The sequence below is a fragment of the Lolium perenne genome, chromosome 1 (genome assembly GCF_019359855.2).
Source record: "Lolium perenne isolate Kyuss_39 chromosome 1, Kyuss_2.0, whole genome shotgun sequence".
Lineage (NCBI taxonomy): Eukaryota > Viridiplantae > Streptophyta > Magnoliopsida > Poales > Poaceae > Lolium > Lolium perenne.
The window spans coordinates 239,852,748-239,871,066 of NC_067244.2; the positions used below are offsets into that span (position 1 = coordinate 239,852,748).

Below are 18,319 nucleotides of genomic sequence, written 5' to 3' on the forward strand. Positions count from 1 at the left end.
CACACCATAGGGGGGCGCGGCCCCACCCCTGGCCGCGCCGCCTTATGGGGTGGGCCCCTCGGGCGTCCCCCGACTCTGCCCCTTCGCCTATTTATTCTCTCCGTCGCGAAAACCCTAGTACCGAGAGCCACGATACGAGAAAAGTTACTGAGATGCCGCCGCCGTTAACCCCATCTCGGGGGGGTTCTGAAGATCGACTCCGGCACCCTGCCGGAGAGGGGAATCATCACCGGAGGGCTCTACATCACCATGCCCGCCTCCGGACTGATGCGTGAGTAGTTCATCCTTGGACTATGGGTCCATAGCAGTAGCTAGATGGTTGTCTTCTCCTCTTGTGCTATCATGTTTAGATCTTGTGAGCTGCCTATCATGATCAGGATCATCTATTTGTAATGCTACATGTTGTGTTTGTTGGGATCCGATGAATATGGAATACTATGTCAAGTTGATTATTTATCTATCATATATGTGTTATTTATGTTCTTGCATGCTCTCGGTTGCTAGTAGAGGCTCTGACCAAGTTGATACTTGTGACTCCAAGAGGGAGTATTTATGCTCGATAGTGGGTTCATGCCTCCATTGAATCTGGGACAAAGGATGTAAAAGTTCTAAGGTTGTGGATGTGCTGTTGCCACTAGGGATAAAACATCAATGCTTTGTCTAAGGATATTTGTATTGATTACATTACGCACAGTACTTAATGCAATTGTCTGTTGTTTGCAACTTAATACTGGAAGGGGTGCGGATGCTAACCCGAAGGTGGACTTTTTAGGCATAGATGCATGCTGGATGGCGGTCTATGTTCTTTGTTGTAATGCCCTAAGTAAATCTCATAGTAGTCATCATGATATGTATATGCATCTCTATTTGTCAATTGCCCAACTGTAATTTGTTCACCCAACATGCTATTTATCATATGGGAGAGACAACACTAGTGAACTGTGGACCCCGGTCCATTCTTTACATATGAAATACAACCTACTGCAATCACTGTTCTCTGTTGTTCTTTGCAAACAAACATCATTCTCCACACCATACGTTTAATCCTTTGTTTTCAGCAAGCCCGTGAGATTGACAACCTCACTGTTAAGTTGGGGCAAAGTATTTTGATTGTGTTGTGCAGGTTCCACGTTGGCGCCGGAATCCCTGGTGTTGCGTCGCACTACACTGCTTCACCAACAACCTTCACGTGGCCTTCATCTCCTACTGGTTCGATAAACCTTGGTTTTTTACTGAGGGAAAACTTGTTGCTGTACTCATCATACCTTCCTCTTGGGGTTCCCAACGGACGTGTGCTTTACCGTCACAAGGAGCTGCCTCACACGCCAGCAGCAACCTCTTTTCTGGCGCCGTTGCCGGGGAGATCAAGACACGCTGCAAGGGGAGTCTCTCACATCCAATCTCTTTACTTTGTTTATTGTCTTGCTTTATTTTATTTTATGTCTTGTTTTCTTTCTTATATAAAAAAACACAAAAAAATTAGTTACTTGCATTTAATTTATTTAGTTATCATGTCTAGTCCTGTACTTGTTACTCTGTCACCTGAGGAATTGATCTTTACTTTTAAACAAGGGGATGAGAAGAGATTTAAAGAGGCTTGGTCTAGAATTTTTGATTCTTATGGTAAAACTGAACGTAAAATGACTCTAAGCTTGCTTCTTAGTAACTTCTATTTTGGGCTTATTCTTCGCTATAGATATGCTTTGGATGCTGTAGTGGGAGGAGATTTCCTTCACTGCGATGGGGATCAAGCTTTTAATGCCATAAAAAAAATTGATTGCATCATTTAGCTCAGCTAGTAAATTTGATTCATCTCTTGCTAGCATTCATAATGGACTAAACTCCCTCGAGACAAATATATCTTGTTTAAGAGAAGGGTATAATCAGATTCGTGAATATTATGATTATGTTCCAGTAAGCTTTGAACCTTCAATGTGGGTCTCTACTATTAAGGTTGCTATTTGTGGTGAAACTTTTTATGCCCGTTGTGATATTATGTCTGAGTTTTGCCTTATGCCTAAAAGTATTTATGAATCTTTGACACTTTGGAGACTTACTGAAGGTGGAGAAGGAATAACTCTTACTGATAATTCTGTTATAATTCCTGAGGGGATAGCTGAAGGTGTGTTCACAACCTTTCTTGGAAGAACGGTATCCACTGATTATCTCGTTATTGAATGTGTAGGAACAGGTCAAATCACACTTGGAAGATCCCTGCTAAAACTATTGGGAGCAACCATAGATGTGGGAAAAGGCACCCTAAATTTCACCTCTACACCCGGAGGCGGTCATGTATTCCCTAGACCAAAGAGTAAGAATAAGAGTAAGAGGGGTAGGCATAAAGCCCGAGGTAATAATGTTAATGCTTCTTCTCTTGATAATACTTGATTTGCACTTTCTGCGCCTAGCTGAAAGGCGTTAAAGAAAAGCACTTCTTGGGAGATAACCCATGATGTTTTAATTTTACTACTGTTTTGTTGTGTCTTGGAAGTTATTACTACTGTAGCAACCTCTCCTTATCATGTTTATTTCGTTGTTGTGCCAAGTAAAGTCTTTGATAGTAAAGTTGATACTAGATTTGGATTCCTGCGCAGAAACAGATTTTTACCTGTCACGAATTTAAGTAGATCTCTCTGTAGGAAACTCGTAAAATGCTGAAAAAAATTCATGCGTGATCCTAAGATATGTACGCAACTTTCGTTCAATTTGAGCTTTTTCATCTGAGCCTGTTAAGTGCCTCGAAAAAATTCTTCTTTTCGGACTGTTCTGTTTTGACAGATTCTGCATTTTATTTCGCGTTGCCTCTTTTACTGTGTTGAGTGGATTTCTTTGTTCCATTAACTTTCAGTAGCCTTGGGTAATGTCCAGAAGTGTTGATAATGATTGTGTCCTTGCTGAACATGTGAATTTTTGATTATGCACTAACCCTCTAATGAGATTGTTTTGAGTTTGGTGTGGAGGAAGTTTTCAAGGATCAAGAGAGGAGGATGATATGATATGATCAAGAAGAGTGAAAAGTCTAAGCTTGGGGATGCCCCCGTGGTTCATCCCTGCATATTTCAAGAAGACTCAAGCGTCTAAGCTTGGGGATGCCCAAGGCATCCCCTTCTTCATCAACAACTTATCAGGTCACTTCTAGTGAAACTATATTTTTATTCCGTCACATCCTATGTTCTGTACTTGGAGCATCTGTTTGTTTTTATTTTTGTTTATGATTGAATAAATTCGGATCCCAGCAATCCTTGTGTTGGAGAGAGACACGCTCCGCTTTTTCATTTGAACACTCGTGTTCTTCGTTTTACTTTAATATTCATGGTGAAAGCTGAAAGCCGCAGCATTTATATTTATTGTTATTTGGTTGGAAACAGAAAATGCTTCATATTGTCTTGAATAACTTGATACTTGGCAATTGTTTTGAGCTCTCATAGATCATGTTTAAGCTCTTGCATCATGTAGTTTAAATCTATTAGTGGAGAACTACCGTAGAGCTTGTTGAAATTTGGATTGCATGATTGATCTCTCTAAGGTCTAGATATTTTCTGGTAAAAGTGTTTGAACAACAAGGAAGACAACGTAGAGTCTTATAATGCTTGCAATATGTTCTTGTGTAAGTTTTTGCTGTACCGGTTCCTACTTGTGTTTGCTTCAAACAACCTTGCTAGCCAAAGCCTTGTACTGAGAGGAAATGCTTCTCATGCATCCAAAAACCTTGAGCCAAAACCTATGCCATTTGTGTCGACCATAACTACCTATATGTGGTATTTTTCTGCCATTCCAAAATAAATTGCTTGCGTGCTACCTTTAAAATTTCATTCCTTGTCTTTGCAATACATAGCTCATGGGAAAGTAGCCTAAAAAAAACTATTGTGGTAATGAATATGTCGCTTATGTATCTTAGTTCTTATAAGTTGCTTGTTGAGCGGTAACCATGTTTCTGGGGACGCCATCAACCTATCACACCTTTGTTGAATATCATGTGAGTTGCTATGCATGTTCGTCTTGTCTGAAGTAAGGGAGATTTCTCATGATTAAATGGTTTGAGTATGCATATTGTTAGAGAAGAACATTGGGCCGCCAACCAAAGCTATGTATCATGGTGGAAGTTTCAGCTTGGACATTAATCCTCAGAATCTCTTATGAGAATATTATTTCTTGTTGAATGCTTAAAGCATTAAAAAGAGGAGTCCATTATCTGTTTTCTATGCTATCCCGGTATGGATGTCCTCAAGTTGAGATCTATCAAAATCGAGAAATCAAATTCGATTTATCTCCTTGGACCTTTGTACAGGTGGTATAGAGGTACCCCTTTGTGACACTTGGTTGAAACATATGTAATGCAATGATAATCCATGGAAATCCGAGCTAATTAGGACAAGGTGCGGGCACTATTGGTATTCGATGCATGAGGCTTGCAACTTATAGGAGGTTTTATGCATAACACATATGAATTATTACTACCGTTGACACAATTGTTTCCATGTTTTCAAAATAAAAAGCTCTAGCACATGAGTAATCCCTGTTTCCTTCTGCGAAGGGCCTTTCTTTTTTACTTTATGTAGAGTCAGTTTACCTACTTCTTTCTATCTTAGAAGCAAACACTTGTGTCAACTGTGTGCGTTGATTCTTACATGCTTACTTATTGCACTTAATATTACTTTGTGTTGACAATTATCCATGAGATATACATGTTGAAAGTTGAAAGCAATTGCTGAAACTTAATCATCCTGTGTGTTGCTTCAATGCCTTCTACTTTGAATCTATTGCTTTATGAGTTAACTCTTATGCAAGTCTTTTTGATACTTGTTTTGAAAGTACTATTCATGAAAAGTTTTTGCTATATGATTCAGTTGTTTAGTCATTATCTTTTTGTTAGCAAAACTATATATATCATTGCTTTGAATCACTTCATTCATCTCATATGCTTTACAATAGTATTGATCAAGATTGTGTTGGTAGTATGTCACTTCAGATTTTTTTTTATCGTTTACCTACTCGAGGGCGAGTAGGAACTAAGCTTGGGGATGCTTGATACGTCTCCAACGTATCTATAATTTCTTATGTTCCATGTTAGTTTTATGACAATACCAACATGTTTTAGTCATACTTTATAATGTTTTTATGCATTTTCCGAGACTAACCTATTAACAAGATGCCGCAGTGCCAGTTCCTGTTTTCTGCTGTTTTTGGTTTCAGAAATCCTACACAGGAAATATTCTCGGAATTGGACGAAACAAAAGCCCACGGTCCTATTTTCCACGGAGCCTTCCAGAACACCGAAGAGGAGACGAAGAAGGGACGCGAGGTGGCCACACCATAGGGGGCGCGGCCCCACCCCTGGCCGCGCCGCCTTATGGGGTGGGCCCCTCGGGCGTCCCCCGACTCTGCCCCTTCGCCTATTTATTCTCTCCGTCGCGAAAACCCTAGTACCAAGAGCCACGATATGAGAAAAGTTACTGAGACGCCGCCGTCGTCAACCCCATCTCGGGGGGTTCTGAAGATCGCCTCCGGCACCCTGCCGGAGAGGGGAATCATCACCGGAGGGCTCTACATCACCATGCCCGCCTCCGGACTGATGCGTGAGTAGTTCATCCTTGGACTATGGGTCCATTGCAGTAGCTAGATGGTTGTCTTCTCCTCTTGTGCTATCATGTTTAGATCTTGTGAGCTGCCTATCATGATCAGGATCATCTATTTGTAATGCTACATGTTGTGTTTGTTGGGATCCGATGAATATGGAATACTATGTCAAGTTGATTATTGATCTATCATATATGTGTTATTTATGTTCTTGCATGCTCTCCGTTGCTAGTAGAGGCTCTGGCCAAGTTGATACTTGTGACTCCAAGAGGGAGTATTTATGCTCGATAGTGGGTTCATGCCTCCATTGAATCTGGGACAAAGGATGTAAAAGTTCTAAGGTTGTGGATGTGCTGTTGCCACTAGGGATAAAACATCAATGCTTTGTCTAAGGATATTTGTAGATTACATTACGCACAGTACTTAATGCAATTGTCTGTTGTTTGCAACTTAATACTGGAAGGGGTGCGGATGCTAACCCGAAGGTGGACTTTTTAGGCATAGATGCATGCTGTATGGCGGTCTATGTTCTTTGTCGTAATGCCCTAAGTAAATCTCATAGTAGTCATCATGATATGTATATGCATCTCTATTTGTCAATTGCCCAACTGTAATTTGTTCACCCAACATGCTATTTATCTTATGGGAGAGACACCACTAGTGAACTGTGGACCCCGGTCCATTCTTTACATCTGAAATACAACCTACTGCAATCATTGTTCTCTGTTGTTCTTTGCAAACAAACATCATTCTCCACACCATACGTTTAATCCTTTGTTTTCAGCAAGCCGGTGAGATTGACAACCTCACTGTTAAGTTGGGGCAAAGTATTTTGATTGTGTTGTGCAGGTTCCACGTTGGCACCGGAATCCCTGGTGTTGCGCCGCACTACACTCCTTCACCAACAACCTTCACGTGGCCTTCATCTCCTACTGGTTCGATAAACCTTGGTTTCTTACTGAGGGAAAACTTGTTGCTGTACTCATCATACCTTCCTCTTGGGGTTCCCAACGGACGTGTGCTTTACCGTCACAAGGAGCTGCCTCACACGCCAGCAGCACATACATAACCCAAAATCAATAGATTTATCAATAAAATTCGGTTTATTATAAAACACACCATTTCCCACATCAATACCGTGCACAGATGATCCCCCCAGATTCTCCAGCACCAGCCTCATCATTGGCTCATCAAGTGGCCAATGATTGGACCTGTCCCCATGCGCAGTAGTGGTGGCAGCGTCAGCAGCTGGCTGGATCTTCTGTGTCGCGGAAGACAAGCTCGCAGGCGTGCCAGCAGCCGACGTGGCCGCAGCCGGCGTGGCCGCAACCGATCCCGCCCTGGGACCAGTGTCCCCGTGCCAGTGGTTGTCCACAGCCCCGACCATGCGTGTCCCCTGAAAGCCATTGGCCCGCAGTGGCCCAGATGGTGTCTTGGGAGCCACGTGCTGCATGCAAGGGGCAGCTGGCACCTCGGCAGTGGCTGCCACAACACCCAGCGATGCTGCTGGTTGGTGAAGCCTCTGCCTCTCGCTGTCCGCAGCAGCATCACAGCTGTGGTTGCTCTGCATGCAGCGACTGCCAGCTGACAGGGTGCCAGCCGAGGTCGCACGCGCTCTGTCCCCCGGCAATCTCGAGACAGATCGGCCTGCCAGCATATCTGCATTGAATTCAGTGTATTTTTTGTTGCTTAGTGCCAAATTTTGAACATGAAATATGGGCTTATAAAATTTGTTTTCAGCCAAATTGGGATCAAAAGAAACAGTACCTATGGGGGATAACTGCACCTTCAAAGTACCAATCTGAATTTCATCGACTTGTTGGCATTGCTCTTGCATCCCCTCTACACCACTTTTTGAAACATTTTCATCTTGCCCATTATTGTTTGAAGTTGCCTCCTCGTCCACCCCTTTAGCATCCATATCCATAACATTTACCCCATCAATATTTCCTGTACCATTATTTGGATCTCCTCCCCCATCCTTGTCATTATTTACCTCACTCATATTCACCTCTTGAGCAACATGTGCAGTCTCCACCTCAAATCGAAGTTTGTAGAAACCCTTCCTAATGAAAACATCACTATCCACAGGAATAAGATTGTGGTCCAAACATCCAATCTTGATCCTAAGAAGCTTATTCTTGCGAGTAAAAGGCATGTCTACATCCAAAGTTTTCCCAAAAAGAGAACCAATTCCCCACAAGGACAAATAATCAGCTCTCATGTCAGATGGTACCCCAGCAACACGTACCCACACTTCTGGCAACATGTAAAGTGGCTCCTCCACAGCAGACCAAAGATAAAAAAACATAACAGTGTCCTTCTGTGGGCAGATATAAGAACCAAAATTCTTTAACCTCTGCACTTCATTCTTGGATGGTAACTTCACTCTATAAATATTATCATTGTAATGAAAAACTTCCCAATGAAATTTCTCAGAAGGCACAATCCTCTTCATATGTTCAATGATCTCTGGTATAGTCAAAACCTCCCCCTCCACAGTTAGCACGACGCAATTCTGCAAAGAGAATGGAACACTTCCCGGATTCATAAGTTGCCCGGTTGCCTCCGCATTGGTGTTCAACACACTCTTCACCACAATATCTTGAGCTGAATTAGCTTTGAGGAAAAGCATTGTATCATCTGCAAACAGAAGATGAGATATCCCTGATGCTCGCCGGCAGATCCTTATCGGTACCAGTAAATTATCCAATGTCGATTTATGTAACAACCCTGATAAAGCATTAGCAACAAAATGAATAGGAAAGGTGACAAAGGGTCACCTTGGCGAAGTCCCCGCGTTGGAGAAAATTGATTCAATCGAACACGTCACAGATTTAATGCACTCCATAATCCAGTGTACCCATGTAGGAGAGAAGCCCCACTTCAGAAGAAATTTTTCCAAAAAGTCCAAATCCACCCTATCCTAGGCCTTTGATAAATCTAATTTATAAGATCAATACGGAGAATTCGCACTACCCTGTTAAATGAAGTGGGTACATTTGGAAGAAATAATTGCATTATCATGTGTTAGCAACGTGCTAATTCTTGGCAGCTGTATTTGTTTTCCTATGCCCCTCCAAGACACGGAATTGCATCGTATGCAGGACATCCTATTTTTCGATAAAGGGAATATATTAATATCAAGAGATATTAATTAGATCCAACCTTTGCAACAACGCACTACCCTAATGGTAGTACGGATGCACACAGTAAAAAAAAACTAAGAAAGAAAAGTCCTGCTACGGTATTATATCCCTAACAGCAATAATACAAAAACCACCAAGACAACACCTGAAGTCCAGACTCTCCAAAAGAGACACCTCCAAGAAGGGAACAACGCACAAGAGCCATCGTTGCACGATCAAAAGATCTTAGTTTTCACCCTGGAGGTAGTCTCCGATCTCAAAGCAATGCCTTCAACAAGGCCATTGCCAGGTACAACCAATTAAGGCCAGACCTTAGATTTTCACCCTGAAAGGTAAGACTCTGAACTTCACATGTGTTGTCGCCCCCACTTGCGTATTGATGCTGCGAAAACCAGAACACCAACATGTCCCTCAACATCAGAAAGACTTGAACCTTCATTGCTAGTCCTCCAATCCGTCCATCATGATATTCTCCGCCTCTAATTTCACCATGGACCAGAATATCATTTGATGGCAACATAGAACAGAGCTTCGCGTCGGTCCCTCCAAAATCAAACGGTTGGAATAAAAGCATGGGTGCGCACGACCGAATACCACCTGATCCAGCAAACTCCAGGCATAAGGTGCACCGTTACGTTCATCGGCGTAGCCTTCGGAAACTCAACATTCCGGCCCGCTGAAGAAGAACCAGCCTCAGGAAGGTCACCATCTTCGCAAAAGAAGAACCCTAGGACAACCACCTTTATTAGGCAGATTGGACGACCCCGACACCATCGCCCGCCACCACCAACCAGGCTCCGACCACCTCCGGCGGAGGAAGAAGCCACCTCATGTGGCGGAGAATCTTGTCCAGGTGGTGCAGGTAAGCTGCATGCGCAACCGCATCAGCGAGCTGCCCCAGTAGCCAACGCGAGACGCCAACGAAGGGAGGCCGAACGCGACTGCGATGCAGCCCAGCAAGCTAAGCCGCATGACAACATGGCAGCACCGCGTACATCACCAAGACGGGCGATGCAAGGGAGCAACTGCCACACACAGCCACGGCCTACCCGTCCCATTACGGGTCCAGATCGGTAGTTGGCCGCACCAATGCTGCCAGCAACCGCTCCAAAGGGCCGCCGCCGCCACCTGCCACACCACTCCGATCACCGCAAAGCCGACATGCCGCGCCATGCTAGGGGATTTTTGCAGCTCGCCGTTGCCACAACACGAACAGCCGCCGCGAGAGAGGAGCCATGTCGCGCGTCGCGTCCACCGCGAGATCTCCCCGCACCACCTTTGGAGGGGCGGCAGGGGATGAGGTCCTGCCGGCGGCGGGATTTGTTTCCACCCGAGCCGCCCAAGGTGAGCGAGATGGGGTCAGCGGTTCCGTTTCTCTAACGCCGCAGGACATCATGTTGCAGTAAAATAAACATAACTAAATCATACTAGTGTTCGCACTACTATGAAAAAACATATTAATGACGTACCATGGTGCACTATTACTAGCACGTCACTGCTAATAAGTAGTAGTGGCGCACCACATGGTGAACTGGTAAGGCATATACCACTACTAGTTGCAAGGTGCGCTACTAATACGTCCTCTAGGTGCGCCAGTAATAAAAGGCATGGTGCGGCACAAGTACTTAGGAATAGGGCGCTACTGTATTGAGGAGAGGTGCGCCACTGATAGAAGTATGCCTAATAAAAAAACACCCTGCTCCAACGATAGGGTTTCTCAATCATATAATGCACAGTTTATATTGGGGCACGGTTCCTCAATCATATAATACAATATATACTCATAACCGCTCAATACAGAACATGAACATAGATCACACCCACTTATTACTTCCGTGTTGTCTTCTGCACCTGGTAGAAGAGAATATTTAAGCTTCTCCCTTGGCTTTAAGGCATCAGCTGAGCTGATCTCGCATGCCACTTTGCCTTTCACTTCGACTACACCCTCACGTTTAAGATGAACCTACAAAAACAAAGAGACACAGCTGTTTGACCATGGACTTAATCATCATCGGCCAATATGAATTATATTCTAGTTTTTTTATTTAAATTCAATTGATTTGTTGTCTGCGGCTAACGAGCCAAAATGGCCAGCGTGGACCTAATGGATCGCGGCGCTGTGGGCGTTGACCTAGCAGTCTGGACAACGATCCAAATTCTTTCTGCGGGCCGATCTAAATAAACATAAACAGATCATTCAGATCGCCGTTTTGGGTCACCTCAGTGTTGTTACCCTTTCGTATGATTGGTCGTGTCCGGTCAGTAATGAGTACAGTCGGAACCTCTTATTTTCATGATGGGTTAGCTAGCTTACATCCATTGTCGTAGACTAACACAGATGAATCAAGGCCACATAGATGAAAGAGAAGCAGATTGCTGACCATCCCGTTACATTACACACGCAAGAAACTTGCACTGAAATTGCACAGAGCATACACTGAACGGACCTGCATGGAAGGCAGAACAAGTGACAAAAGCACCATCTTAGGATTACCCATTTGCTCAGAATAGTATCGTAAGTTCAGTACACAGGTCACACCTTGTTCTAGTAGCCACAGTGCTTCAAGAATCCAACTAAATTCCTTATATGCAACGGGGATTTTTCCTATCCCTAGCTGTGTCACTGACAAAGGCGGGTCTGGCCGACACAACGGCAAATAAGGAACACGGAAATAGTAGTGTCATACAAGGGATTGCCAGCATACCTAACTTGAACTAGGGTACAAAATGCTACAGGTTCAGTTTCCAGTTGCACATCCATACACACTATGCTTACCAAAATGTAGGAGAACGGGTGTGCAGGAGCTTAAAATTTCACGCAGCTGCCTGCGATGCAACACCAGGTACTACAGGTTTAGTTTGCACTGGCACGTCCAGAGTTCCAGACACATATTGCTTACCAAAATGTAGGAGAAAGGGTTAAGCGTGTGCAGGGGCTTAAAAGTTATCCCACTTTGACAAACCGGCCGTCTTTCTTCCTCCTCCGGGCGATATGAACAGCCATCGTTACCACCTTGTTCTTCTTCTTCGCTCCTTTGATCAGCTCGAAGATGCAGACGTCTCCCTCGCGCAGCCTGTTGTCCCTAACAAATTTAACCCAGCGTTGGCAGTTGAAGCCTCTGGTGTGGCTGGATTGATAGTACCTGACACGCCACTTCTCTGCTATGCTCGGCCTGAAAAGCAGGACGTCAGGAGGCCTCCTCTGAAGGTGATCAGCAGCAAATTTACAGGGGACGATCTGCACAATAAGTTGATATGTTAATGATGTAGTAAGTAAACTTGATGGATATTTATGGTTGACAAATCAAAGTTTTCAGCTAGATTAAAATTGACCTTGTTCCTGCGTTGATTAAATTCCAAACTTTGCAAGTATTAAGTGGTCATCTAAGATAACTGATGAAACTCACCAGAAAGTTGTTCTTTTGTTGGAGATGGGTCCTCTGCAGAACGGACACGAATGCAGGATTGCCCGGTTCAGTTGAAGCCAGCCCAATTATTTCCCGTCTTTGGTCGCCATCTAGCTGTTCTAAAGCCCTCGAGTAGTAGAAATCGGGTTCATCGTGCATTTCATGGTCACACTCCTCTTCCTCAGTTGACTCAAGCTTAGCATCAGAGCTGCTGCGGCTGCTTGGTGATTCAGGAAGATGTTTACCTGTGGAGAAAATTCAGTATACATGAACACTAGTCTATATAGTGTACTGAAAGTTACCAAGAGAAACACATAATTTTATTTGAGAAAAACAGATTTATGATGATACATAGTTGCAGAGTTACAGATGTTTGAGTTAGCTAACTACACATGCTTATGAAATCATGCATCCTGCATGCCCCAAAATCCTACTGCTACTTACTTGATTTGCTCTTGACACTGTATTTCTTTGATGTGGAGGCCCTGTGAGGGGAGCCAACCAACTGAGACGGCACACTGGTATCATCATCAGAATCATCATCGACAGTCAGAGAGTATTTCTCAATCTGCTGACCCATCACAATATCGTCAAAATGTTTGCACATTCTGCCGGTGAAGAGGGGAGACAGTTTCTCACAGCCAGTTGCATCGAAGATCAGGACCTCAAAGGAAGATCTTCCACTGCATGTGAAGAGCAGGAGGTCATTCTCCTGCAGTTCATGAGCCTTGGCAAAATCTCCCCACCCTGACCCCAAGAATAGCTCATCAGCAACCTTGCTGACACCCACACGCCATGTTTCGCCGCTTGGCGCTTTCAGGTGGAGTCCCTCTGTGATATCCATCTGCCTGATGAAATTGCTCGCAAACTTGTCCGGTATGCACTGAGATGGAGAAACATAAATCATAGAAAGGATTATTTACAGCCCTTTGAGATTGGCATCGATGCATTCTATTTTCTATGGATGAATTAATCAAATAGTATTAGCCTTGCAAGACTTGTTTAAGCTTCCTACAAAATTAGGGGCAGGTTTGAATCTCTTTCCATTAGATAAATTTTTCGAAAATGGGCACTTTATTACTTGCGCAATAGACCCGGCCTCTGCATAACTAAGATGCACACAGCCGCACACAAATTCGTTACAAAACCAGAAAGGTGTTCAAATGGATAAAAAAAGTTCAAAAAACAGAAACAAATTCTAGGTGGGAGGATCTAGCCGAAGGTCACGCTGCCACCCATGTTGGGAAAAAATATCCCTCGCCGTATCCTCCAACCGTGAAGACACCTCCGTAAAGAATCATATATAATCTCGATTTACAGTTAATAGAATCATATATATTCTTCTGTTTTATTACACTGTTTAACTAGTACGCCATCCATAACAAAACGAAATTAACCTAATCCTGGCAAAAAAAAAAATCCACCTTCGTTGTACTTAAATGTCTGAACATAAAGTAGCTCTATTTTGCCCTTTCTTGTATTTAGCAAAACATTAGCACAAGCCCTCAACATTACCATGGTATGCTGAATCCTGCCACTTGTTACTTGTCACTTTATCGGAAAAAACTTGTCAAATGTCAGGATAATAGATGTACTTACAATGCTCTGCTGGAAATCTCCTGTCATGAGCTTGAAGAACCTGATCTTGTTCACATCCATGTGCTCCCAGTAGTAGTGCTCTTGCCACTCACTGCACCTCTCACACCCCTTCCCACTCCCAGCCATCTTCACTTGCTGCTCAAACACGGTCAGTCACATTAGAAAATATTACAACAAACCCTGCATCAGCTTGTGAGAGCGAGAGAAGAGAGTTCTTGCCTTTGCTCTGATTCCTGATGAGTGAGAGGGGCGTTCTAGTTCTTTGGTGAGGGTGAGACGAGTAATTGCATACATAAATAGATTTCACCTACGCGTTTAGCTCAGAAGGAGACCGGTGGACCAAGTGCTCATAGACCTCACCAACCGAAAAGTGGGGTCACCATCGTAGGTGCACTAGGACTTGTGTGTTTGCTACGCATTGGGGAGAGCCGGAGAGGTAAAGTTGGCAGTAAACAGTGCTCAGGATTTAATTCACTTCCATTGAGTTGTAAACTCTGAACACCTAGCGAAAACTACAACGGAGGCCAAGCTACATGTAGCTTTTTATTTTTTAAAGTTCTGAAATCATAGTTTTAAGTTTCGAAAAAATTTAAAAACAAATCCTAGATGTAGATAATGATGAAATCAACAAACATGCAAAATTTTAATGTAATTTTTTTTATTATAGACTACACAAAAATGATAAAATCTGATAGATTTTATAGTTTTGAAATATGCACTATTCACTCTTCTCAGATCCACATATTTGTCTTTTTTGTGTAGCATACTAAGAATTTCCCATTGAGCTTTTGCATGTTTATAAATTTCATCATTAGCTACATCCAGGATTTTTTTCAGAATTTTTTAAAACTTTAAAGTACGATTTTCGAATTTTAAAAATAAAGAGTAGCTCGGCCTCCATTTGTCCACTCTAGAACACCCAGTCTCTTCACAACCAAAAGGAAGCCAACGTTTTGCAGTAGCATCCTGTAAAGAATATTGGGTTTACAATGCACAACCTGGAGATACTACGGCAGCCACAGCATGAGAAGGTAGCAGCCTGACGCAACATGTTCCACTTCCACCACGTTTTAGCCAATTTACAAGCCATGACAGCATCAACCAACTTTAACTAGCCATTACGTTTTGAAACAAAGCATACCAATGGTTGCGGTAGCTTTCTTTGACAAAGAAAATATGTTAATACCAATCGAATATCAGTTATACTCAGTCTTCGCAGCAACATGATGCCAAAAGATATTAAGGATGCGCAGAGCTAAAAGAAAAGAAAAAACGCCACCAAACTATATAGCGAAGCAGCAAGAACCACCACCACAATGGTCACACATGGAGTACGAAAAAATTCTCCTATAAACCATGCCTACATGAAGAAAACAATGCACACAACACCGCCATCGCCTGATCATCAGATCATTGGTTTTCACCTCGAAGAAAGTCCAAATATAATTCAGACCATACCTTCTTCAAGGAAACAAATATAGATCTGTCGTTGCCATGTACAAGGGTTTTCACCCTAAAAATTGAGACATGATGCCCAACGGACACCACAAGAACGAAGTCACATGTGTTGCCGCCCCTACTTGTCGAGGCTGCTGCAAAATACCGATCATCTGGTACAATCTTCACCACATCAAAACTCAGGCCATCAAGATCCGCTGGTCTTTCGGGCGCAACCATCTTGATATTCCCTATCATTGTTAGCACCACCGTAATCACAGCTAAAGATTCCATGGTCGACGTACCCATTGGTGCTGACAAAATTGAGTCCTCCGGACATGTCTCCTCGAAGCTGCACGATCATGTAGCTCTCATCCCTGCCCATGCAGAGAAAGATGGGAGTGTCACCGAGCCTCCTCCCTCCCCTCCAAGCCGGAAAGGCCCCGAAGGGCCATGAAACTACCACTAATCAACCGGTGCATGCAAGATTATTGGGAGGACCCTAGAAAAAGGAAAACATATAGCAGAGTCCTTAAACTTTGCAAAGAGGGCCCTAGAAAGATAACCAAAAAAGGGATTGATTCTTGTCTTCACTGCTGCAGCCATGAAAGCTCAAAGTCTAGGCACCAGCACCGATGATGCGGCGCGACCACTTGGGGCAACACGAGTGAGGTACCCCGCACCGAGGTCCAACATCCTCCGAAAAGGCACCAAGGACAGGAGGAAGAAATAGCTCAAGCTAAGCTTGTAACCTAACATGGAGGGGCTCCTATGGCCAAGGATAACGACGGCACAAGGTTGTCGTCGCATCATCCGGAGCGCACGAGGCACGCACACCCCCATCCCTCACAACTACGGAACTAGGAGTTTCCGAAGGCAGTCTCCCCACTCCATCTTCACCAGCACCACGCTAGCTGAGAAGAAGAGAGAGAAACTAATTCATACCCTCTCAAGAACACACTCTGCCGAGCTTATTCAAGTTGGCGCCTTTCGATCCACTTCCTCTGTACACCATTCACCATGAAAAATCGATGGGGGAGAGCTTCTCCATGCCATTGCCGTTGCTCGACTGTGACCACGCTAGGTGAGAGGACAACGACACATCATCATACTCCACTGAGGGAAACATCATGAAGTAAACCTAGTCACTTCTATGTACAAGAGGAGGCTGGCCTCCTCTCCCCCACTCACTACGGCCAGCGAGGCCGCTGGAGGAGAAGGGGAGAAGAGCCGGGATAAGCGGAGCGGTCACAAAAAGTGGCTCGATGAGAGAGAGTAAAAGGGGAAATGAGGAGAAGAGATTTAGTGCACACGAGCATCAGTGCTCATACTTTTAAAAACTATATTTTTGTAATTTAAATATGAAAAAATTAGTTCCATGAATACATACGTATGTCCTGAATAAATGTGTGAAATTTCATTAGAGATTGTGTTGTATTTTAAGGTATAGAAAAAAAATTGTGCCTGTATATAGGGGTAGCAATCTCATATTTTCGTCAGAAATCATTTTTGTGTAGCTTAAAATATAAAATATTCCCCCCGAAATTTTTACCGTACCTCCAGAATATGTATATATGCACATATTTCATATAATTTTTTTAGAGTATCATAACTATTGTTTCTATTAAAAAAACTGAAAACACCGGCGCTTATGTACCAAAGGCACTTTCCGAAGGATGGGGATAACTCGTATACGTAACCGAACCATTTTTTCCAGGGCTCTCGACAGGGGCGATCGTGAAAGCGATCTAGCGACCTCGGCCGCTGACACCGCCGCCGCTGGTTCCCCTGACCTGTGCGGAACCTCGGATCGGATGACCGGTTTTCGTAAGATGTTCGAATTCTTCATCTTCGATGTAGGGGCATCGGCGGCGACTAGAATAAAGGTCCTTCTGTCTGCCCCAATCGAGGCTCTTTCATCGACGAGCGTCGACGGGTCCAAGTTTGAAGTCGATCGTCGGCCATTAGGTCTAGCATGTTAAGGTTTTTTTCTACGGCGGTGGCATTCAGTGGAGGGGATGTTGTCGCAACGTATTGGTGTCCTCATGCTCCGCCTCCACCTGATGATGCTCAACCAGGGACGGCTTTGTTGGGAACTTGCGAGTTTGGTGTCCACCATCTCCGTCTGGCTGGAGCTAGAATTATCTCCCGACCCTTCTCGGTACTAGCTTTCCTAGGATGGCGATCTCTCGAGGTCGTAGTCGCCGGCATCTTCTGGTCTGCGTCGACGACTTCCCAGCCGCTGGATTTTTCAAGTTTTCTCCAACATGAGCTTTGCTATGCTGGAGGCCCAGAGAGGGTATCGAACTTTGCTCAGGGCGCGCTGTCGAGGGATGCAGAAGGACGATGGTGTTGAATTTTCCAAGAACTTGTGTTTTATTTCTTTTTATAAGGATGTTTTTGTAAGGATGGCTTTATGACTTCCAAAATAGGCACTTTCCGGAAAATGGGAGTCTTCATACAGGCTCCAGCGGCCATATGGTATCGACCATTGCTTGGTGTGCGTCACGGCGAAATCAACGACACACACAAGATCCAATCGACCAGTGGAAGCTCAGCCATTCTGCCACGACATCGCTCCGTTTAAAGAAAGAAAGACAATGCACTGCAACGGTCCTATCCACTCGATCTCGTAACTGAACTTGTCTTTCCACTTGTTTACTTGTTCTTCTTCGTCTTCTCTTTGCCTTTTTTAATTGAGTTCAACCGAATCGTCCTATGATTCGTCCAGGGCTCCAGGCTTCGCGAAGGTACGGAGGCGCCACACCGCGTGTCCTCTCTACGTGTCCGTCGTGTTCGACTGTTCGTGCTCGGCCCCTCGACGTGTCCCCGCTTGCTGTCCCGCAGCTGATGCCTATATAAATGTCACCTGCTGTAATATGCAGGCAGATCAATCGAAGCTAAGCCAAGCAACAGCCAAAGTAATCTTGTTTTCAGAGTGAAATTTGCAGTTGGTTTCAGTTCGTGTTCGTGGTGTACGTGAGAGATGGCATCCAACCAGGAGCAAGCGAGCTACCGCGTCGGCGAGGCCAAGGGCCACACTCAGGTACGTCTTCACGATCTCCATTGATCGTTCCCGAGAAAATTTGAGAATGGCTCGTGCTGAGTTGCCGCGTGCGTTCGCCGTGTCTGAATTCTGAAATGATTTGC

At 44.1% G+C, this 18,319-nt stretch overlaps 2 protein-coding genes across 3 annotated transcripts in view; one reads left to right on the forward strand and one right to left on the reverse strand.

Moving 5' to 3' along the window:
* Nucleotides 1–11,287: 11,287 nt before the first annotated feature.
* LOC127324222 (B3 domain-containing protein Os12g0592300) lies at nt 11,288–13,863 on the reverse strand. The gene is made up of 4 exons (XM_051352221.1): nt 13,733–13,863; nt 12,578–13,016; nt 12,134–12,378; nt 11,288–11,964 (listed from the first exon to the last, which is right to left on the reverse strand). Exons 1-4 carry the CDS (start codon nt 13,856–13,858, stop codon nt 11,671–11,673), a joined length of 1,104 nt encoding a protein of 367 aa, XP_051208181.1. The 5' UTR covers nt 13,859–13,863; the 3' UTR covers nt 11,288–11,670.
* A 4,177-nt stretch (nt 13,864–18,040) lies between these two features.
* LOC127324246 (uncharacterized) overlaps nt 18,041–18,319 on the forward strand; it is a 66,458-nt gene continuing 66,179 nt past the window's right edge. For both annotated transcript variants that reach the window (XM_051352224.2, XM_051352226.2), the window contains exon 1: nt 18,041–18,215. In XM_051352224.2, the coding sequence (XP_051208184.2) occupies nt 18,156–18,215 (60 nt within the window). In that variant the 5' untranslated portion in view covers nt 18,041–18,155. The remainder of the gene's footprint in view (nt 18,216–18,319) is intronic.